The following is a 24649-nucleotide window of genomic DNA, read 5'->3' on the forward strand; positions in this document are numbered from 1 at the left end:
CATCCGCAGCTGAGACCCACAGAACATCAACCCAGAGCAGAAAAACCTGAGTTAGCAGCAAAAATGTTGTAGTTTCTATTTGATGGTTAAAAGAAAGTCTCTGTTGAGAGGACTTTGCACCAACCAGCTCTCGTGGAGCTAATAGTTTTCGCGCTGAGGGAAAAACTGCCATAAAATGCTACTGTAATTACAAAATATCTCTGGACTGAGAACGAAAGTTGCAGAGACGCTTGTTTGAACTGAAATTGTTAACTGCAAAAGGTTTTTGGTTGTAAAACGTTTCTTCATATTTGGAAGTGGAAGTCTAGTACCAGAATTCATTTGAACTTTTTGAACTTAAAAAGAGAGAAAAAATTACAAAAAGGTTTTGGTTATGGGTTTCTTCATATTTGGAGGGCTGGTACCAGAATTTGAATTTTAGACTTAATAAATGGATAAGACAGGAGTGATTTCATTGCAATGGGACAATTTTGAATTTACTTATGTATATAGATTCTATCAACGTTGATGATTTATGGAACTGTTTATGTAAAAATGGAACTGCTTAAAAATGGAACTGTTTAAATAGAGAAGTTTAGAGTTTTCTAAAGAATTATAAAGAAAATGGGAAGTGTTATTATTCCTCAGTCTATTTAATTTAAAAAATATTTTCACGTTACTTGAGTGAATTAATGTTATGTTTTATATAGTTCTATTAAGAAACTGTTTTTGAATGTAGGTTTGTAGGAATTAATAGTAATGTTCATGTTAGAGTTATTATCTTAACCTATTGATACTGATTCACCATGGTTTGTTGAAGTTAAGGAAGTGTTTAAGTTTGATGTGAATACATCAGAAGTTTATCCTATGTTTTGTTAGCAAGAAACTCAAATGCTTCTATTAAGAATTTGCTTTAAGTTGTAAGATTGAAAGAACTGTAACTATGTATAGCAATATTTATGTTAGAATTATGTTAACCTGTTAATGTAAATGATGAAGCTAAGGAGTTTTTAAGTTTGATGCAGTTGCACCAAGAGTTTTTTGATTTAAATGGCTTGATGCAGCTAAGACTGCTATAGTCACCTTAGACCCATTCCAAAAAAGAATGCCATCTTTATCATCTTCTACTCCTATACTGGGAGGTATGACAGCAATGGAGAGTGCTATTAGCTCTTAATGGGGACTTGTTTTTTATATATTAAGAAGAGGGAACCTGCTGGAGCCCATTTTTACGTTTCCTAGAAGCTTTACCCAGCAGGTCTGCACAAAGAGGATGATTGGATCACGGGCCTGAGTACAGGTGTCTGAGATGGTCTGCACGTGGGGGGAGGTCTTTTGCTCTACCCTTTGGCATTCCTTTAAATACCCTAGGGCAGAGATAGTCGAGGCCCAATGGATTAGGATCCAGGCCCTCCCGAGTCTATCCTGTATATTCTATCTTTTTCTCTCCCCTCTATCCTTCTAACTAATATTTCCTGCCACTTCTACTCAAGAGTACTCTGGGGAAATGTAGGGGTGAGGGATGGCCCCCCACACTTTACACACTTTTTTTTTCTTTTTAAAAATAAACCATTAAGTCCAATTTGTGCTTCTCATATACTCATGGGTGTGGGGTCACGCCCTTAAAGAAAACTGACTTTCCAGAAGCCATCAACTGTCAATAATTATTTAGGAGTAGGAGCTCACGAGGACCTGTCCCTTCATAAGATAGGTTTTACTTGGCTTATACTATCATGATATGCCATTTTTCTTTTCTGAAAGAGAAACAACTAAGTTCATTCTTGTATCCGCCTTCTTGGAAGTATGGAGCACCATGTGTTAATTCATATCATGGCATATTTTCAGATAAATCCAAAACCATTATAAAGTCTTCCTGGGATTTTTCTTCTACAGCAGTGTGATTATTCCCTTGGGGAAATATAAATTTTCTGATAGCTATATCAAATCACAGAACACACTTCTAGCAAGTTAGCTACTAAAGGGGAATCCATATGATATGCTGAAGACAGGTTAAAGAAACCATTCATTACTAACTTTTGCTAACAAATCAATGAATTCACTCAAGTTCTATCAAAAGTATACTTTATATCACTAATTAAATAGTATCTTTGGCCTAAAGCCCAAGAATCTTACATCATATTAGCACTTGCTTAATAAAATGTTGTGATTTTTCAACTGTTTTTGGAATACCTTAAATAATTCAGAAGACTAAAAGTAAAAAAAAAAATAAAATAAGAAAAATTTAGTATAACTTTCCACTTTATATTACAGAAGATAAAGAATGATAACTTTCCACTTTATATTACAGAAGATAAAGAAGATAAAGAATGATAACATAATAAAGGAAATGGAGCCATAAATACATAAACTTCTTTAAGTTTCACTGAAACAATGAGGCAAACAGTCAAGGTTACCTGTGTCACTGGTGGGCTCAGATGTGAGTGGTTTGGGAGCTGGAGTATTTTTGGGTCTGGCAGCAACCTGAGACGGGGATGAAGGTGTGTTTTCTCCATTAACTACATGTGAACAGCATGAGTTGGGAACAGTATTGGTTGGTACATGATTATCTATTCCAATAGTACCTTCAACAGCCAACCTTTAAAAAGAGAACAAAATTCTAACTTCAATGAGTTAAGTACAATAAAACAATCTGTCAGCAGTTTACATAAAAATTTTACTGACTTTCTAACATTAAGTTAGGAGTGCTAGACAGAGGAGAGAAAAAGATACCACCTGCTGTTAACACACTCAACTACACTACTTCAGTTGTAAGTGTCCACACTGACAGACACACCAAGTGTGCTGAGTGTATCTAGGCCTTCAAACACTGTTCAAATTGTGTATTCTAAATAAGAATATTAGGCTACTTTAAATGCTCTGAGAGCAACTTCAAAGGCTTATGAAATTTTATGAAATGTCCCAAAACTAATCCTAACCTTGGAATTGTATTTAGCAGTGAAGACAAGTAAGGTATGAACAAAACTTCCAGATAACTCTGATGTCTGTATCACTCCTCAGCCACCCAGTATCTGGATTCTAAGAGACAGAAGTCCTTGGGAGCTCCCCTGACACCACAGGACTCACTTTTAAAAACAAGATGTGCTATCATAAAATAAAACAACAGTTTTGCTGGTTTTGTCTTAAGACAGGTCTTCCTAGAACGGCCAGGCTAGCTTAAAACTTGGTGTGTAACTCTGGCTAGCCCTGCCTGAACTTGCAGCAATTCCCTCTGCCTTTCAAGTGCTGCCATTACAGGCATGAGCAACTAAGTACGACGCAGGATTAAATTTTAGGTAGTAGTAAAATAAACTCCTTTAAAATCTAAAACTGTATTTTAAAGAATTTAAATACATGTCACACATTAATTTTTAATCCACAAACTTACATTGTTTTATTCATGAATTTTTCTCAGTGCAAATTATAATCTGGAGACTGTTTGAGGCAAATACACAATTTGAAAGCATAGTTTCAAAAGTTTTTAAAAAAAAAAAAAAAAACAGTAGTGGGTGGGCTGGAGAGATGGCTCAACTGATAAAGGATAGGCTCCCCGCCCTCTGCCCCCAAAAAAGGCAGTACTGAGAATCAAACCCCAGTCTCTGAATATGGTATGCAAATGCTCTACAAAGGAATTATACTCTGAGCCTTTTTCACAGCTTCTGTTTTGAGACTCGATCCCACCGAGCTATCCAGGCTGCCTCAAACCTGCTGTCCTCTTGTTTCAACCTCCCAAGTATCTCAAACTGAGGGAGTGTGCCACATATCTAGCTTGTTCAAGTGCTCTGATGAGAAGCATGCGACAGCAATTAAGAATAATGTTATCAGTAATTGAGCAGCATCAAAAGGTTATACTTTGCCCCTTATTGGCATATTTTCCCAGATGTACCAAGTCAATTATATAAGAATATATTTTTATATTTTTGGATTTTAACTCCACCATATTTGAATTATTACATACTCTCATTCCATCTACATGTTTCAAATCATCTTTTAACTATCACAAAATGTGAATGGCAGGGAGGTTTTGAAATGGCAGCATGAATTCTGTGGCCATAATCTGTCAGTCATTTTTCTTGTGAGCTACAGGAAAATGCCAAATCAATAAGTTCTCCTTCCCACACTACTCACTCTATTAATCAACAAATTGTAAATACTGATTGTGAAAAGACATTTTCAATAAGAAAGGAAGAACAACCACACTCCATAGCATAAGTGAATAGTTGAAACATTATGCTATGTAAGAGAAGCATTTGTTTACAGAAAATGGCCAGAACAGTGATTTTCTTATGTTTCAGATCTTAATAAGCTATTACTTTAAAGTTAATAAGCTATTACTTTAAAGTTTCTTTCCCGGGTACTCGGCAAATAGCATCTTTATATTTAAGCTTTTAAGTTTGTATTTGTATTTATTAATATATTTTTGATAGTTTTTTATATAGTGTCTTTTAATGTATCCCTGATTAGGCTTTTAAATTTTATGATAAATACTAAATTGAGGTTAAGAATTAAGACCTCTGCCAGGCAGTGGTGGTGCACACCTTTAGTATCAGCATTCAGGAGGCACAGCCAGGCAGATATCTCAGTTTGAGGTTCAAGGCAAGCCTGGGCTATAGAGTGAGTTCTAAGACTGCTAGGATTGTTACACAGGGAAACCTTGTCTCTAAACGTGCCCCGCCCCAAAAAAGTTAAACTTCTAAATAGGGTGTGGTATGTACCTTTAACCCCAGCACCTGAGTGGCCGAAGCAGGGGGATCAAAAGTTAGAGGTTATCCTCAACAGCACAGTAAGTTCGAAGTCTACCTGGGCTACATAAGATCCTGAACACCCCCACCTCCATCCCATAATATAATCGTAACAATCAAGAAACTGAAGCAGGAAGGAGCTAACAGAAAATAAACTAAATTGAAAACACAAACTTCATGCCTGGGAAATATTATAACATGTTGCCACAAATAATAAAGTAAAGAACTCTACCCGGCAGTGGCCCGTGTTGAAGTGTCTCCATCTTCGTGTAAGGCATCACCATTCTGCTGTATTTCTGCTAAACATCAGGAAGGAAAACAACTCAGTTTCTACATATTTGTCAATTTTCTTTACTAATTTAAAAACATAAGCACAGCTTACTGGTTGGAGAAGAGTTGTGGTTTGTTAGATTTTCTTGCTCAATCACTAATCCATCAAGCACAACTGTCAATTCACCAGTTTGCACTATGCCATTCTTGTTTTCCAAGGACAGTTTTAATAGTTCTTTCACTTTTTCTACTAGAAAAAAGAAAATTCTAATTTAAAAACATTTGCCACATATAAAAACATGTTTTAGAGATAATTTGATTCAAGAACTGCTGTATTTCAGAACTTGATTGCTGCATTTGGAAGTAATTCTTTGCATGTATATCTGTGGACCTTGCATTAACCTACAATAGGAATAATTCCATTCTGGACAGTTTAGTGACTCTTCGTCCCAAGCGCCACACTTTTGTCATCATCTTTAATTGCTTCCGTGCACAGTATAACCTTCAGAGGATACGCTAATACTATCTAGATAGTAAATACAACAGCTGTGCAAATTTGTTTCTGAGCAAGAGCCCAAAGACCGTGGATGAAGCACAATTTCATCCTGAGAGTCAAGGGTCTTAGTTAACAATTCCACCTCTGCCACTTACTAGGTATACAAACCTAAGTTATTCAAACTTTAGTTAGCATCAGTTTCCTCACTCTTCATTACAAAATGGAACAATAAGAACATCAAAAATGTGCATGCCTTTAATCCCAGCACTCAGGAGACAGAGGTGTGAGTTCAAGGCCAGTCTGGTCTACAAAGTGAATTCCAGGATAGCCAGAGCTACACAGGGTTTCAAAACCCTGTCTCGAAAACAAAACACATCAAAAAGGAACTTCAAACCCAGTGGAGAATCATAAAGACCTAATTCAAAACAGCACAGAAAGTTGTTAACACCACACGTGACATAGTTGGTAATCAATACTGTGATGACAGCTTGGTGTTTCTTATGCAAGGCCAAATACTTCCCTCCCATTAAATCTATTCTGATTTAAATGCAAAGCCACTTTGACTCAACTTCCATACCACAGAATATATATTAAATTTACTGAGAAGTAAGAAGAACTTGTGAAGACAACAATGAAAGAGTGTAAGGGTTCAAATATACAAAAGAAATATGGGGTTTTCATGCCTGAAATACATTATGGGCCAGGCGGCGATGGTGCACGCTTTTAATCCCAGAACTTAGGAGGCAGAGCCTGGCGGATCTCTGTGAGTTCGAGGCCAGTCTGGTCTATAGAGCGAGATCCAGGACATACACCAAAACTACACAGAGAAATCCTGTCTCGAAAAACCAAAAAAAAAGAAAAGAAAAAAAGAAATACATTATGGTGTGGTGAATCAGTAAGTAATTATGTACTTACTGAAAGTTTAAACATGCATCACAAAATTGGTACTTGAACAGATATATTAATTAGCTTGATTTGATTACTCAGTTTTATACGTAAACAATAAAATGACTTTTTACTTCACAAATATAATTTGTCAGTTAATAATTTAGAAAAATAATTCTCTTTAAAATTCATCAGTGATCATTTTATTATCCAATATGATTTTCTCTTTTGTGTTTTCTTTTGTTTTGTTTTGTTTTTTGTTTTTTTGTTTTTTTAAGATTTATTTATTATGTATACAGTGTTCTGCCTACATGCATGCTTACAGGCCAGAAGAGGGCACCAGATCTCATTACTGATGGTTGTGAGGCGCCATGTGGTTGCTGGGAATTGAACTCAGGACCTCTGGAAGAACAGCCAGTGCTCTTAACTGCTGAGCTATCTCTCCAGCCCATTTTGGTTTTTTGTTGTTGTTGTTGTTTGTTTGTTTTTTGAGACATGGTCTCTCTATGATAGCACTGGTTATCCTGGTACTCACTATGTCCACAGCTGGCCTCAAATTCAAAGAGATCTGCCTATATCTGCCTCCCAAGTGCTGCCCTTATCAGTAGAAATTTACTAACATAGACATACTCAATGGAGAAACTATATAAAGACACAGGGAAAGGATGGCTATCTACAAGTCAATGTAAGAAGTCTCAGAAGAAAACTGCCCTACCATCAACTCGATCAGATTCGAGCCTCAAGAGAAATGAGGAAAAAAGGCTCTAGTTGTTGAAGATCTGGGTGCTGGGGATGTCTTTCTGTATGCTGTGAATATGTTGCTCTGATTGATTGATTGATAAATAAAACACTGATTGGCCAGTAGCCAGGCAGGAAGTATAGTATGGGGGGACAAGAGAGAGGAGAATTCCAGGAACAGGAAGGCTGAGTCAGGAGTCACCAGCCAGACACAGAGGAAGCAAGGTGTAAAAGTACCAGTAAGCCACAAGCCACGTGGCAACTTAACAGATTAATAGAAATGGGTTAACTTAAGATATAAGAACTAAGGCCGGGCGGTGGTGGCGCACGCCTTTAATCCCAGCACTCGGGAGGCAGAGCCAGGCGGATCTCTGTGAGTTCGAGGCCAGCCTGGTCTCCAAAGCAAGTTCCAGGAAAGGTGCAAAGCTACACAGAGAAACCCTGTCTCAAAAAAACCAAAAAAAAAAAAAAAAAAGATATAAGAACTAGATAGCAAGAAGCCTGCCATGGGCATACAGTTTATAAGTAATATAAGTCTCTGTGTGTTTACTTGGGTCTGACCAACTGCAGGCCCTAGCAGGACTGGAGAAAACTCCAGCTACATATGGGCATGGTGGAACATGACTGGGATTTTAGCACTCAAGAGGCCAAGACAGGAGGATCATGAGCTTAAGGATAGTCTGGCTACATAGTAAGACCCTACCTCCAAACAAAACAGAACAAAAATGTAATGACTATGTAGGATACCACTGCTGGTTTTCTGAAGCTCTCCGTTCACTGTACAAATGTTTATAATGCATTTTTCATCTAAGTACATTCTGCTCAAGTAGATCAAATACCTAAATTTATACAATTTATGAGGATTTTATCTCAAATTATATTGACATTACAAGTTTCCTAGAAGATGACTGCATAAGATAGATAACTCTACATGGAGGTTAGGTGATTAAATATTTATACGGAGGTTGAATATAGACTAATCTTCAGAACACAGTTAGAAACATAGATAATGATCTAAGAATCCAGGTAAGATACCGTACACTTACAAAGCCTATTAATTTCTGTACCAAATGACATGGCCAAAATAAGCCAAGCAATAGCAGATAATTAAATTAGCATAAACCATAAGTAATATATTTTCTTTCCTAAAACTCCTGGTGTTCAAAAAACACTTTCAATTATATGTGGATTTTCAGAAGGAATTTTTTTTCTTTTGAAGCTAGGGGACAATATTACTAAGAGTTTAATAGAAAAACACCCAGGGCAAGCAAGCTGTAAATCTCAGCAGTTGCCCACAGGAGAAGAATGGAGGCAAGAAGTGAAGAGTCATGCTGTTTGCATTACCAGCATGGAGGTCTCCACCTAAGGGAATCAGGCAGACACATGGTGGAGAAGGAGTTTTAAAGAAAGAGTAAGAAAGCCCAAGATATGAAAACAAAAACATCATCAACAACAAAAAAACATCCTTAGTTTATGACCAGCATCCAAAATAAAAAGACAGAAGGAAGAAAAAGGAAAAGCTGCAAAGGTGAGCAGACTCAATGAGCCTCATGGCAATTTCATGTTAGCTTGGAGGAGCTGTGTGGAAGCAGGAACTCTGGGAAGGAAAAGCACTGTATCTCATTAAAAGAGTAATAATTTGTTAAGGGGAGCCCATCTTCCTAGAGGTGTTTCCTCCATTCTGAGGGGTGATGCCTTGGCCCATGGATTGACCTGCCCAACTGACAGTTAGGTCTCTATCCAGATTAGAGATTCTATTCTATTAACCAGAAATTTTTCCTTAATTACTGCTACTCTCATACTCCCCCCACTGAAGAAGTAACCATAAAACCATCTGGGCACCAGGTCAGAGATCCAAGTCCCTAAATATTTTTATCTCCAGCCTACGGCAAAGATGAGACTACTAAGAAGCCCAAGACAGCTCTGGCTTTTACCCAAGAAACAGGTTATCTTGAGGGGGTGGAACGGGGTGCCTTTTTATCCTCAATAGCCTAGCCAATTTTTCTCTCCCGCTCCTATCATTCCCTTCTCTGAAGAGGTGACACCAACTGCCACTGCGGAACTGGGACAATGACTAACCTGACTTTGTGAAGGAACTTAAAAAAAAAAATCGGGGTTGGGGATTTAGTTCAGTGGTAGAGTGCTTGCCTAGCAACCTCAAGGTCCTGGGTTCGGTCCTCAGCTCCAGAAAAAATCAAAAAAAAAAAAAATCAACTTATTATTTTAAGTACTCACATTTTAAACTCTTAACCTAGTAAACCAATGTTTAGGAGTTTTTTTGGGTTTGCCACAACACTGTAGATTGAGCCAAGAGCCCTGCACATGCTAGGCAAGTGTTCCACTAAGAGACATCCTCAGCCCCAACTTTGAGGAATTACTGAAAATATAGCTAAGAAACTGAGGCAATAAGCACAAAGATCCACAAATGTCAACAGAAGTATTACTTCAGTGGATTGTTGAACACTGCATAAAATCAGGGATAACAATATAAAAACCACTATATGGCTCTGGAGCTGGAGACAATTAAGAGTGTACACTGTTCTTACAGAGGACCTGAACAACCATATCAGGCCTTACAGCTGCCTGTAAATCCACCTCCAGGGGAATCCAATGCCACCAGCCTCCTTGGGCACCTGCACTCACATGTACATATTCTCATACAGAGACACACATACACAGAATTTAAAAAATAAAATAATTATTAAAAAAAAATCCTGAACTAGTATTCCCTTCAGCAGTACTTGTGATGTGATTCAGAGAAGATGAGCATCCCTGTGCCAAGGAAAAATATCATGAACTAGAATTCTGGTTTTTAAATCTTCAGTGAATTACTAACTTAAGATTAGATTTAAAACCACAAATTCTTTCTAAAGAATTATAAATCTATGTATATACACACAAAGTTTTGTACATAGCACTACTGTAGTCTAAACTACTTTAAAGATCTCAATGCCAAGAAATTTCAATCTCATAACTATGGTACTTATAGTATATTGTTGATTTTTTTTTTTTAAAGAGAAGTAGATGATTAGTTCAGTGGAAAAGTATGTCTAAAACAGGAAAAAGAGAACAAATTATTGAGTGGTTATCTTCAGACAGAACTGTAATTTCCATACTCTGATTTTTCTTTCCTTTTTTTTAACTTTTTATTGATTCTTTGTGAATTTCACATCAGGCATCCTAATCCCATTCATGTCCCTGTCCATTCATATCTAACCTCTGCTCTTGCAACCTCCCCACTAAAATAAAAGAAAAAGAAAAAAAAAATCTCACCATGGAAGCTGTAGTGTGACATAGTATACCCTGTAGTCCATACATCTTTACTTGCATGTGTTCACTGCAATGAATCACTGGTCTGGTTCCAGGCCTCTGGCTTCTGCTACACTATCAATACTGGGCCCCTACTGGGACCCTTTTGAATATACTGTTGTTGACGTGTCATGGAGATCCTGCAGCTTTGGATATGCAGGGCTGGCCTCTTCATGTGCTCCAGCAGTTCATAGATGGGGTGGATGTTGGGGTGGCCAACTCCCAGCCCTGGTTCTGGGCCTGGGTGGTAGCTGGGTTGGTCAGCTTTCCCCATCCTCCTCACCAGGGCAAGCTCTCCAGCACTGCCCCAGCTAGTTCACCCTATGTAGCAAGGAGCAAGGGGCAGGGCCAATTCTCCTGCTCTCTGGCTCTAGGGGTGGCTCACCTGCACTCACACCCCTAAGGCCAACTCTGTGTTGCCCAGGTGCTCCTCTCTGATTTTTCATTTCTCCATACTTTTCAGAACGAACTAGTAATCACTGAAAAATTATAACACTAGAATATTTAATCTAAATAAAGTTGCTATTGTCAAGGAAAATAAGAATATGTTCAAGGGCCTGGGACACAGTGAGGAGGCAAAGTCCCTGCCTAGTATGTACAAGGACCTGGGTTTGATCCCCAGCAGTCAGAAGGGAGGGAGAGGACATGCTATTTATCTATTCATCCTAGGCTAACCTGAACTTCATAATTCTTCTGCCTCAGCCTACTGACACCTGGAATTACAGGCATATACCACCATGCTTGAATTAGGTCTTAAAGTACACAGGTAAATAATAAATGAGTGGTGGTAAGTGGTATCAGAGAACTAGTAGATGATCTCCAGTGTGAAGAAAGGATGGGAAAATACTGCCCACTGCACATTACGACACAGTTCTGAAAGCAACCACTGGCAATTGTAAGTTCTTTATAAACACAGCACTACACTTCATTTCTGGACTTTAGAAGACTATGTTTAAAGTCTCTGAAGTAATGTAAAAGAAACAAAGGTCAGAAAGCCACTTACATTTCCTGTTGTGTGTTAACAGCACTTGTTTCAAGTCCACTGTTGCTCTTCCTAACAGAGCATCTGCTTTTAAAGTGTGGTGACTCCAAACTCGAAACTCCAAGGTGGTCTGTGGGGTCACATTTCTGCATGAATAACATTATAACAAAAATGAACACGGCATCACTGTGAGTGCTAATTCTTTTATCTATTTCAATGATTTTTCCAAAACCATGAATTCAGTTTACTACTATATGAAATAGTAAACTGATTGGATCAGAAATGAAAATAACAAGTATTTACAAATACATTATTACTTTAAAAACTATATCAGGATTTTTGTAGTTAACAACCGGCACAGCACTGATTATCTTACTGAGACCTCAGAAAAACTTTTTCTGTGGAAACACATTTCTACAGACATTTAGAATGGTTGTCATTAGTTATAAACCTTCTATTACAAGTAAATTTATATTGTTTTATTTCACAATGCCCAAATTAAGAATGACTGAATTTATTTCTATATCAAACATTCAGAGAGAATACGGCCTTGTGGAAATAACTGTCTATAAAACAAAAACACAATTATTGTGCTTCCTCTGAGAAAAGTGAAATTAAAAATTTCTTCATATGTTAAATTCTTAAAGAAAAAACCTTATTACTTGAAGTCATTCTACAAAATACAAAACATAGCACATGTGACTTGAAGATTTTGTATCCTTTACATAAGATACTCACACAGTCAGTTGCTCATCCCATTTTGGATTAGAAGAACTACTGGATTTTGCTGTTTTCTTAATCTCTCCATCTACAATGACTTCAGTATATATTGCTGTTCCAAACCAGTTTTTTTTTCTTTTTAGTTTGGCACTAGAAACTAACAGAAAACAATAATTAGTTGTCAGTATGTACAACCAAAAAATCTGTACTGCCAACTAGTAAACCAATAAAAACAGAAGTGTTCTTCCACCTCTAGTACATGTCTCACGGGTAAAAGGAGAAGCTACTAATGTCCGAAAGCCATCTCATTTTCTCAATAACCAATTTATTGAGATAACCACCCATTTGAATAGGATAGTTCATTCATTTTAGATTCAAACTTGTACAAACATCCAGATTAATTTGAAAACATTTTTGTTAATTCTCCAAAATAGCAAATGATCATTAAGGAGGAATTTTCCTATCTTCTGCCAGCATCCGCCAATCTGTCTCTATAGATTGCCTGTCCTGAAAATTCTGTATAGTGGGATCATATACATGATTTCATGACTGCCTTCTTTCACTTAACATATTTTCAGGTTCCACCAATGCTGTAGCATGCATCAATACTTCATTCCTTTTTCTGCCAAATACTATTCCATTATTGATATACCATTATTTATGTATTAGTTGACAGGCATTCCAAACACAGAACTGTGCACTTTCAGGGCACAATACTAACTACCAACCAGTGAAAATAGCACATTATGATCACCTCTATAACCAATTCACTGCAACTATCCTGGGTCTGAGATGACAAAAGAAAAGCACCCATGTTACACTCAGGAATCGTTAAGAAAGAAAACAACATAAGCTTCCATTCTACTGAGAGAATTAGTCAAATAAACCAATGAAATACGAAATGAACGTAATGTGACAGAGATAAAGTGTTTGAAATAGTTACCCCTCTGTTAATATGTAAAGAATAACAAAAAAGATTATAAACAAATGTTTATTAAAATACTGGCAACTGAGTGCAAACACTGTTTAACATAATGTCAAGTGCTACTGGGAGGGTGTTAGTTTTAAAACTCATTCCCATCCTTTGATGTTGCAAGTTGCTCTAAGTTTACCACCAAGGGACTGATATAAGGGGCCAGACTTGTTACCTCTCAAGAAACTCTCCAAATAGAAGGTTTCATTCCAAATAAAAGTTATTTCTTGGATATGTACAGGTCCTATCTATCCACACATTGAAAGTAAAGAGAAGGCAATACAGGATCATGTTAAAAGCATACAAGTGTAATATATCTGGGTTCATGTTTTAACTGCCATTACTAGAATCCTGACCTGAAGGAGGTCAATTAACGGCTCTGCCCCTCCATTTTCTCACCTGAAAAACAGGGGAACAATAATACCCAATTCTTAGGATTGGTGAGTGAAGGCATGCAAAAGCACTATCATCATCAACAAATTCCCCGCATCCAGTATAGTGACTGTACCTATGCTATCACTAATGAGTTAACTGCAGACCCACTCAAAATATGCCCACTGTGTTTCTTATTTGGCAAAGTGCTTGACAGTACTAAAAGCTGCTAAGGTAACAGATCTTCCTTCTCCCCTCAACAGATTTTTAAAAATATCCTTTTTAACTCAAAAATTTGTAACATGGTAGCTCAATAGTACATATAAAATTAATGGTATGTTTTTAAATAAAGTGAATGCTACTATTTTAAACAGGAGTTCAAATTAGTGGAAACAGGATAAATTATACTTTCCCATTTACTGGTTTACCTTTGGTGTTATACTCAAAATGCCCTTCACAGTAATACTTTGTAAATATTAAAAATTAGCAGACTTTGGATGAGGTTCCTTAATTTAAAAAGGTCCAGCAACAGTAATGTCCCTAAAAACATGTAGTAACAAATGTATATGGTCCACATGAAATTTACCATAAAACTTGAATGATGAACACTAAAGAGAAAGAAAATGATTTGATGTATTCTTAGATCTGGGAATTTTAAGATAAAAGCTTTAAATCATCTCCAATTTAATATATCATTTTACAACAATAACATCAGATTACTGGGTTTGAGTGTTCGGGGTAGACACAGAGAGAAATGGGGAGCTTAAACTCAAATAAGGAGCCAAAGAAAATAGCCAGCAGAGACAAATATGCATAAGATATGAGCTAATTAAAGACTTCTCCAAATTTATGTACTATAAAATGAAAGTAACTAGACAGTCTAATAGTGATGTAAGAAATAGTATAGAACAAGTAAGGTGGTAACACTTGAAATCAACAAGAAAAAAAATGGTTAGGTCATAAATAATTAAATGCTTGAGAAAAATCACCTATAGCACACATCACAAATACTCACAATTTAAGTGAAATTAAGAGCCAGCGGGGTGGCTCTGTGAGTAAAGGCACTTGCCACCAAGCCTAATGAATTGAGTTCCATCCCTGGAACTCAAATAGGAGAGATTCCCACAACTTTTTCGCTAATATATACAACATGTACCATGGCTCATGTATGTTCACATACATAAATAAATGTAAAAATCATATTTTTAAAGTGTAATTGAGGTACCATAAGACACAATCCAAAAAATACATATATATGCTACTATAATAATCTATTAGTTTTTAAGTCAAGAACTGTACGTACCTTGTAAACTTTGCATCTGATCCTTTCATGTTGAAAATCTTAAAATCTACAATACTGAAAATTACTTATCTCTGCATGCTATTATAGTTCATGGTATAATAAATTATCACATTACAGTGGGTTACCTTCTGTTTGACTTTTAGATCATGGTTTTCCTGTTTCTAGGATATTAATTGGTTGACTAAGTGGTTAGTTTTTTAGAAGCTGAAATGAAACTCAAAGCCTCAGATACACCAGGAAAGCACTATATCATGGAGCTACACCTACAGCACACTGTTCTTGTATGTTTGTTCCCTTCAATCAGCAATAGCTTAATGGCAGAAATAAAGAAGAGACATGGGCACAGTGGCACACACATGTAATTCCAGTACTTAAGGCCTAAAGGAGGATCATGAAACCACCCTGAGTCCTACAAAGAGATTCTGTCTCAAAACAAAAAAGGGAAAGGAAAAAAAAATACGCTGGATGTGGTTTTTAGTACATGCCTGTAGTCCCAGTACTTGTGAAACTGAGGCAGGAGGAACACAAAGTCAACACTAGTTGTGGCTACATAGTTCTAGGGCAATGTAAGCTATATAGTAAGACCTTGACTCAACAAAACCTAAACTAAACTACTTCTCTCTGCTTTGTACTTGCATTTGAAGATAGACCTCTCAGCCTCCTGTTCCTGATGCCATGCCTGCCACTTGCTGCCATGCTTTCCTCACTAGAAAGGATTCTTGCCTCTCATTAACCATAAGCCCAAATAAACTGTTTCTTCTGTAAGTTGCCTTGGCCATGGTGTTTGATCACAGCAATAGAAAAGTAATAGAGAAGTTGGTACCAGAGAGTCAACTCTTGCTGTGAAGAACCTAACCAAGTGGTTTTTGAAGGAATGTGAAAAAGTTTGAAACTTTGGACTAGAAAAGCAGTTGAAGATTATAAGCGAAGTTAATGAGCCATCCTACCAAGAGCTCAGAAGACAGTGGTGCTGAGATCAAGTATGTCATGGAAAATCAGCTCAAAAGGTATTTCGAGGGGAACAACATTAACAATTGGACTTATGGCCATTTGTGTGAGATTTTGGCAAAGAATCTTGCTACTTTTTGCCCTTGTCCTAAGAACTTGCCTGAGGCAAAAATTAAAAAGCAATTGACTAATCTCTTTAGTGGAGGCAATTTCAATGCAACATAATAATGAATTTGTGATGTGATTATTATTAAAAATGTTTATTTGGGTCTACAATGAAAAAGAGAAAATTGGGCAGAAATAAATGTGAAATGTACAGTTTGGAGAAGAAATGAAGATCAGATCTAAAGAGGCAGCCAAGGTTTGAGTTGAAAGAGATAGGGAAATTAACATCATTAAGAAGAAGCCTCCTGCTTAGCACTAGATAAAGGGAAGGGTAACCTCAGGGCAAGACCCCCCACAACTAAGCTTCCAATTTATGAATGAATATAGGGTATTTCCTGCCCCTAGAAATCAACAGAATAAAAGCTCTGCTGCTAATGTGACATCCATCCCAGGCTGGCAGTCTAATTATTCACAAGCTGCTTTGGATGAATGAACATGCAAGAGTAAAGGGGTTTACAGAGAGACAACTACCAGACTTCAATAATAGAGGGAGCATTGCATGATGGTGCCTGATTGTTTGAAATAAAAGGGCTAATGGAGTAAGCTAGACTGAGGATGTAGTTCGGTGGTAGAATGCTTGCCTAGCACCCACAAGGCCCTGGCTTCAATCTCCAGGACCGAAAAAGGGGAAAAAAGAAAAAAAAGAACATGGTTTGTAATAAAAGGAACAAAAACCTAGAGTCTTAAGACCGCAAGTAGCATCCTCATTACTAAGAGAAGGCAGTGGTTTCTCTGGACTTCAGTCTCCTTGTTTATAGTCAGAAGTAGTAGTTTTTATTACTCAAGCTATTGTGAAATCAAGAGCATAGATTTTACAAAGTTATTTTTACTTTAAAAAACAGAAATGAACAAAATGATAAAATCAAGGCAAGGCAAAAAAATAGAACATGAAGGCAAGACACTAAAACCCAGTGCCGCCTAAAATCAGTCCAACTTCATTGTGTATGTCTCAAAAGCATCACTTATGGAATATATTTGCCTAATTAGGTATACAAAATCCAATTTCATCTACTCATCATAATACTACATTATTACTAAAATCACTTACCAGTTACCTTTAACTGTAACCTTCCACTGTGGTCATCACTAGTATCAGACCTCGGTGAAGCAGTGGCCATGTCCCAAAGTTCACCTTGACTCTACTTTAAAAATAAAAAAAGATAATTTGTTCGTGTGAGAGATTTCAATTTTCAAGATGATTAAAACCATTTAATCAATGAAAATTCATACCTATCACAAGTTCTCAGATATCTTTCATTTAAAATTAAGACAGTATACAAACCTTATATAAGAGTGGGGCCATTTAACCATATCTGAGTCAATTTGAGCAACAAAGTAAATGATAATACTAGGAATCCAGGATCATATGGTGATTTAAAAATGAATGTATACATGACTATGAAAACATATATTTATGCATTATTGAAATCTCCTGAGTATATAGCCCTTTTATTCTTAAATACTTCAGTGTGTATTTAATAAGAATAAAAACATCCTCCTAAACAATCACAGTACAATAATTAAATTAAGAAAAATTTAAACTGTACACTTAACCAAGAATTTAAATTTTGTTTAAAAAAAATTAAACAAAAAGCAGAGCTAACTATAGCTTTCTTCTACAGACCATATATCTCAAGGCTCAACTTCTATCCACCTTTAACCTACTAAAGATTAAAGTGGGCTATCCTGGGAAATATTGAAAAATACTAATGAATATTAATATTTATCTTGCTTTTCCCTTAATTTGTCATCTTTTCTGTGCTCCATTTAGATCCTTTCCCTAAATTCAGAGACCAATATTCTAAAACCATTACACTTTCTTCACTTGCTTAGATTTGCATAGATTATGTTTTGATATATAGACACATGCGTATGCAGACACACACAAAAAGATGAGAGTTGCTTAATCTATAATCAAGACCTCATTCAGGTCAATATACTTATTCTACAGAAGAGAAAACAGGTTTGCAACTGATATCTACTTAAGAGCAATCAGTTGTCATGTTCATGCAAGAAAACCAAACAAGTCAGCCCTAAAAACTTAGATACAAATAACATTATATGGACTGAACAAATGGTATTTAGAAATATATAAGTATATATCTATACAATTTTGCATACAAAAACAAATTAATGAAAAGCAAGACCATGAATTTGAAAGAGAGTGAAGAGGCACATATGGGGTTTGGGGTGTCAGGAGGAAAGGGAAGATAGAAATATACTTACATTAATCTCAAAAATAAAAAAATAGAATGAATTTTAAAAAAGAAATCAATTGAAATGGAACACTTATATTATCAACTAAGGGAATAAAGTCAATGGAAATTGAAGGCTTTTTCAATTTTTAGCAGTCTACTAGATAATAATGAAAGACCTTCCTTCCTGCTTTAACATAAACACTTCCTGCATAACTCAAAACCAACTGTCTTATTTTCCAAGTTCTGTTATATTCTTAAGTGTGGAAGTTATCAGACCTATACCACACTTATATAATGGCAGCCTTAAAAAAGAGAGAGAGATGAAACGAATAGTAATAAACAGATAATTCAGTGTATAAAGGCACCTGCTGTCAAGGCTAACAATCTTACTTCAATCCTCATACCCCACAAGTTGTCCTCTAACTTCCATGTTTTATTTATTCCACATAAATAAATAAAATAAATTGTAAATAGTATAGACAAACAAACAAACATCTTATCCTGAGTGTCGATGCTGATAGTTGTAGTGCATGGTCAAGAGAAAAAAACTGGGTCTACTGAAAGGTGAAAGGAACTGAGACCTCATTGTGAGGACCCAAGACAAAATTACATCAGAGCACCAACAACCCACTGACATATACCGTTAAGACAACACTCAAACTTAGACATGGGGTTTACTGAAAATGAAGAACAGCCTAATCTGGGCCTACAAGTAAGAATTAGTGGAAATCCAATACAATAGTTTCTGGCTGTCAAGAACTTTCAAAGTTACAACCATATACTTTTAAATTCTAGTTTTATTGATGAATGATGAAGTATGGCCAATCAAGAAAAAACTATAAAAGATAATGTACGGGCACCAGTCAGAGGAGTGGGTGAGTTACCCACCTGGCAGCTGGACTGCCCCACTCCCTGGATTCTGTTCCCCCAAGACCCATTCCGCCACCCAAGCCTTCCTGCCTCATCACCTTCCCTATGACTAGCCTTTCCCCCAACTCCAGTAGACTTTATTGGCTCACGTACAGTCCACACCAGTCAGAAGAACAGGTGAGTGACCTGACTCCTGCCAGCCAAGCTGTCCCACTCCCCCAATTCTGATCCCCAGGACCCATCACACAGCCCTCCCCCACCTACCTCATCACAGCACCACTGCTGGGCACTGCCCCCAACTCCTGCAGAATCCCACTGTTGGGGTGTAGACCACACCAGTCTGAAGAGCTGACTTCAGAGGCTCATGTACAGACCACACCAGTTGGAAGAACAGGTGCAGATCAAAGCAGTCAGAAAAACAGGCCACATCAGTCAGAAGAACAGAGACCTGCTGTACCAAAGCCAAACTAACCAGCAGGAGGCCAGTTCCCAACTTGGAGAGAGACTCCCTACTAGATCAGAGGTCATGTTGGCCACTAGAAATCCATGCCACAAAAAGTGGAAGACCAAATAGAAAACAGAAATCAAGGAGACAAACTCAGAAATCAGGACCTAGACCTATAATCATCCTAAAACCAGGTATCTAAACACCAGTGTAAGAATACAATCAACAATAGCCAGGGCAACATGGCACCACCAGAGCCCTATTATAGCAAGACCTGAATATTCCAGGGCTGCTGAAGCACAAGAAAACTATTAAAACAACTTTATGAGGATGACAGAGGTCTTTAAAGAGGAAATGAAAAACTCCCTTAAGGAAATCAAAGAAAAGACAACCAAAAAATTGGAGGAAATCAATAAATCCCTTAAAAAATGCCAAGAAAAGGAAGAAAAGCAAAGAGATGAAGGAAACTAATCAAGATCTGGAAATCAAAATAGAAAAAATAAAGAGAACAATAACTGAGGGAATTTTAAAGATGGAAAGTCTAGATAAGTGAACAGGAACTGCAGAAGCAAGCATCACCAACAGAATTGAGAGATGGAAAAGAGAATCTCAGACACTGAAGATACAATAGAAGAAATAGATTCATTGGTCAAAGAAAATGGTAAATCTAAAGAAATCCTAACACAAAACATCCAGGAAATCTGGGACACTATGAAAAACCAAATCTAAGCAAAATAGGAACAGAAAGAGCTCAAAAAAACCCAGATCAAAAACCCAGAGAATATATTTAACAAAATCATAGAAGAAAATATTCCTAAGCTAAAGAAGGACATGCCTACAAATGTTCAAGAAGCTTACAGAACATCAAATAGATTGGATCAGAAAAGAAAATCCCTGATCCACATAATAATCAAAACACTAAACACACAGAACAAAGAAAGAATGTTAAAAGCTGCGAGAGGAAAAGGCCAAGTAACACATAAAGGCAGACCTATCAGAATCACACCTGACTTCTCAATGGAGAATCTAAAAGGCAGAACTGCCTGGACAGAGGCCAGGCCAGACTATTATACCCAGCAAAATTTTCAATCAACACAGATGGAGAAAACAAGATAGTTTATGACAAAATCAAATTTAAATACTATCTATCCACAAATTCAGCCCTACAGAAGGTACTAGAAGAAAAACTCTAATCAAGAAAATTAACTATGCCTATGAAAACACACTAGCAAACCCCAAAGGGACACACACACACAACCACTACAACTACCACCACCACCAACAAAAAAAAAATAACAACAATTAACAATCACTGGTTGTTAAGATCTCTCAATATCAATGGACTCAATTCCCCCTCAAAAAAAGACACAAGCTAACAGAATGGATACAAAAACAGGATCCATCCTTCTGCTGTACATAACACACCTCAACATCAAAGACAGACATTACTTCAAAGAAAACCATTGGAAAAAGATTTTCCAAGCAAATAGACCTAAGAAGCTAGGTCTAGCTATCCTAATATCTAACAAAATAGACTTCAAACCAAAATTAATTTAAAAAAATGGAGAAATATATTTCATACTCATCAAACAAATAATATCTCAATTCTGAACATCTATAACCCAATGTAAGGGCACTCACATTGGTAAAAGAAACATTACTAAACCTTAAATCACACAACAAACCCCACATATTAATAGTGAGAGACTTCAACAACCCACTCTGACCAATGGAGGGGTCGTCCAAACAGAAACTAAACAAAGAAATAATGGAACTAACAGATGTATTTACTCAGATGGACCTAACAGATATCTACAGAACATTTCACCCAAACACAAAAGAATATACCTTCTTTTTAGCATCTCATGGAACCTTCTCCAAAGCTGACCATATACTCTGACACAAAACAAGTCTCAACAACAACAAAAAATTTGAAATAACCCTCTGTAGCTTATCAGACCACCATCGATTAAAGATAGATTCTAACAACAATAGAAACTATAGAAAGCCTACAAATTCATGGAAAAAGAACAACTCTCTACTGAATGCCTACTGGATCATGGAAGAAATAGAGAACTTAAAGGCTTCCTAGAATTCAATGAAATCAAACGCACAATATACCCAAACTTATGGGACACAATGCAAGCAGTACTAAGAGGAAAGTTCATACACAGCACTACGTGCCTGCATAAAGAATTTGGAGATCTCATACTAGCAATGTAACAACTCATCTGAAAGCTCCAGAACAAAAAAGAAGCAAATTCATGAGGAGTAGACGTGAGGAAATAATCAAACCCAGGGCTGAAATTAACAAAACAGAAACAAAGAGAACAATACAAATAATCAATGAAACAAAGAGTTGGTTCTTTGAGAAAATCAACAAGATAGACAAACCCTTATCTAAACTAACCAAAAGGCAGAGAAAGAATATGCAAATTAACAAAATCAGAAATGAAAAGGGGGCCATAACAACATTCACTGAGGAAATCCAGAGAATCATCAGGTTATACTTCAAAAACTTGTGCTCCACAAAATTGGAAAATCTAAAAGAAATGGACAATTTTCTTGATAGGTACCACATACCAAAATTAAATAAAGAAAAGATAAACAATTTAAATAGACCTATAATACCTAAGGAAATAGAAGCAGTCATTAAAAGTCTCCCAACCAAAAAAAGCCCAGGGTCAGATGGTTTCAGCACAGAATTCTACCAGAATTTAAAAAAAAAAAAAAAGCTAATACCAATACTCCACAAATTGTTCCACACAACAGAAGGAATATTGCCAAATATTTTTATGAGGCCACAATTACTCTGATACCCAAAGTACACAAACCACAACAAAGAAAGAGACAGACCAATCTCCCTCATAAACACTGACGTAAAAATACTCAATAAAATATTGGCAAACCGAATCCAAGAATATGTAAAAAAAAAAAAAAAAAATCATCCACCATAATCAAGTGGGCTTCATCCCAGAAATGCAGGGATGGTTCAACTTACAAAAATCTGTCAATGTAATCCATCCAACTGAGAGAAAAAACAAAACAAAACACATAATCGTATAATCGTCCCATTAGATGCTAAAAAAAAGCCTTTGCCAAAGTCCAACACCCCTTTCATGATAAAAGTCTTAGAGAAACAGGGATACAAGGGATATATGCTGTGGATGCAGGACTGGAGAAAACTCCAGCTACAGACATACCTAAATATAATAAAAGCAATATACAGCAAGCTGACAGCCAACATCAAATTAAATGGAGAGAAACAAATTCTGTTATAATCAGGAACAACACAAACTGTCCCCTCTCTCCATTGCTATTCAATATAGTACTCGAAATTCTAGCTAGAGCAATAAGACAACAAAAGGAGATCAAAGGGAAGGGAAATTGGAAAGGAAGCAGTCAAAGCATCATTATTCACTGATGATATGAGAGTATACATACATAAGCAACCCCAAAAATTCCACCAGAAAACTCCATAGCTGATAAACACCTTTAGTGAAGTGGTTGGGTACAAGTTTAATTCAAAAAAATCAGTAGCCCTCTCTACAAATGATACAACGGGCTGAGAAAGAAATCAAGGAAACATCAGCCTTCACAATGGCCACAAATAATATAAAGTATCTTGGGGTAACTCTAACTCTAACCAAACAAGTGAATCACCTGTATGACAAGAACTTCAAGCCTTTGAAGAAAGAAACTGGAGAAGATATCAGAAGATATCAAATGCTCATGGATTGGTAGAATTAACATAGTAAAAATGGCCATCTTATCAAAAGTAATCTACAAATTCAACACAATTCCCATTAAAATCCCAACACTATTCTTTACAGACCTTGAAAGAACTATTCAACTTAATATGGAAAAACAAAAAGCCCAGGAGGGCAAAAACAATTTTGTACAATAAAAGAACTTCTGGAGGTATCACCATCCTTGATTTCCAGCTCTACTACAGGGCTATAGTAATAAAAAAAACACATGGAGCCGGGCGGTGGTGGCGCAAGCCTTTAATCCCAGCACTCGGGAGGCAGAGCCAGGCGGTTCTCTGTGAGTTCGAGGCCAGCCTGGTAGCTACCAAGTGAGTTCTAGGAGAGGCGCAAAGCTACACAGAGAAACCCTGTCTCGAAAAACCAAAAAAACAAAACAAAACATGGTATTGGCATGAAAACAAACAGGTGGATCAAAAGAATCGAATCAAAGACACAGACATAAATCCATACATCTATGAACACCTGATTTTTGACAAAGAAGCCAAAATTATACAATGGAAAAAATAAAGCATTTTCAATAAATGGTGCTGGTATAACTAGATGTCAGCATGTAGAAGAATGCAAATATATCCATATCTATCATCCTGCATGAAACTCAAGTCCAAGTGGATCAAAGACCTCAACATAAATCCAGATACACTGAACCTAATAGAAGTGATAGTGGGAAATAGCCTTGAATGGATTGGCCCAGGAGACAACTTTCTGAACAGAACACCAATAACACAGGCACTAAGATCAACAATTAATAAATGGGACTTCATGAAACTGAAAAGCTTCTGCAAGGCAAAGGACACCATCAATATGACAAAATGACAGCCTACAGAATGGGAAATGATCTTCACCAACCCATATTTGACAGAGGGCTGATTTCTAAAATATATAAAGAACTCAAGAAACTAGACATCAAAACACTAAATAATCCAATTAAAAAGTGGGCTAGTGAGCTAAACAGAGAATTCTCAACAGAAGAATCTCAAATGGCTGAGAAACAAAGAAATGTTCAACATCTTTAGCTATCAGGGAAATGCAAACCAAAATGACTCTGAGATTCTATCTCAGAACGTCTAAGTTCAAAAATACAATTGACAGCTCATGATGGAGAAGATGTGGAGCAAGCGAAACACTCCTCCACTGTTGGTGGGAGTGCAAACTTGCACAGCCACTTTTTAAATCAATATGGCAGTTTCTCAGAAAATTTCAAATCGATCTACCTCAAGACCTAGCCATACCACTCTTGGGCACATAACCAAAGAACGCTCAATCATACTACAAGGACATTTGCTCAACTATGTTCACAACAGCTTTATTTGTAATAATGATAACCTGGAAATAATCTAATGTCTCTCAAGCAAAGAATGAATTTTTTTTTAAAGTGTGGTATATTTATACACTTGAGTATTACTCATCTGCTAAAAACAATGACATCATGAAATTTGCAGGCAAATAGATGGTACTAGAAAAAAAAACCATCCTGAGTGAGGTAACCC

At 36.7% G+C, this 24649-nt stretch overlaps 1 protein-coding gene across 4 annotated transcripts in view; it reads right to left on the minus strand.

Annotated features, from left to right (window-relative positions):
- Wwp1 (WW domain containing E3 ubiquitin protein ligase 1) overlaps positions 1-24649 on the minus strand; it is a 132629-nt gene that overhangs the window by 81000 nt on the left and 26980 nt on the right. For all 4 annotated transcript variants that reach the window (XM_059253903.1, XM_059253904.1, XM_059253902.1 and 1 more), the window contains exons 3-8: positions 16928-17018; positions 12137-12275; positions 11420-11544; positions 5101-5238; positions 4951-5017; positions 2394-2575 (exon numbers count right to left, since the gene is read on the minus strand). In XM_059253903.1, coding sequence (XP_059109886.1) covers positions 2394-2575; positions 4951-5017; positions 5101-5238; positions 11420-11544; positions 12137-12275; positions 16928-16997 — 721 coding nt within the window. In that variant the 5' untranslated portion in view covers positions 16998-17018. The remainder of the gene's footprint in view (positions 1-2393; positions 2576-4950; positions 5018-5100; positions 5239-11419; positions 11545-12136; positions 12276-16927; positions 17019-24649) is intronic.

The sequence above is a fragment of the Peromyscus eremicus genome, chromosome 2, assembly GCF_949786415.1.
Source record: "Peromyscus eremicus chromosome 2, PerEre_H2_v1, whole genome shotgun sequence".
In the NCBI taxonomy this organism is placed as follows: domain Eukaryota; kingdom Metazoa; phylum Chordata; class Mammalia; order Rodentia; family Cricetidae; genus Peromyscus; species Peromyscus eremicus.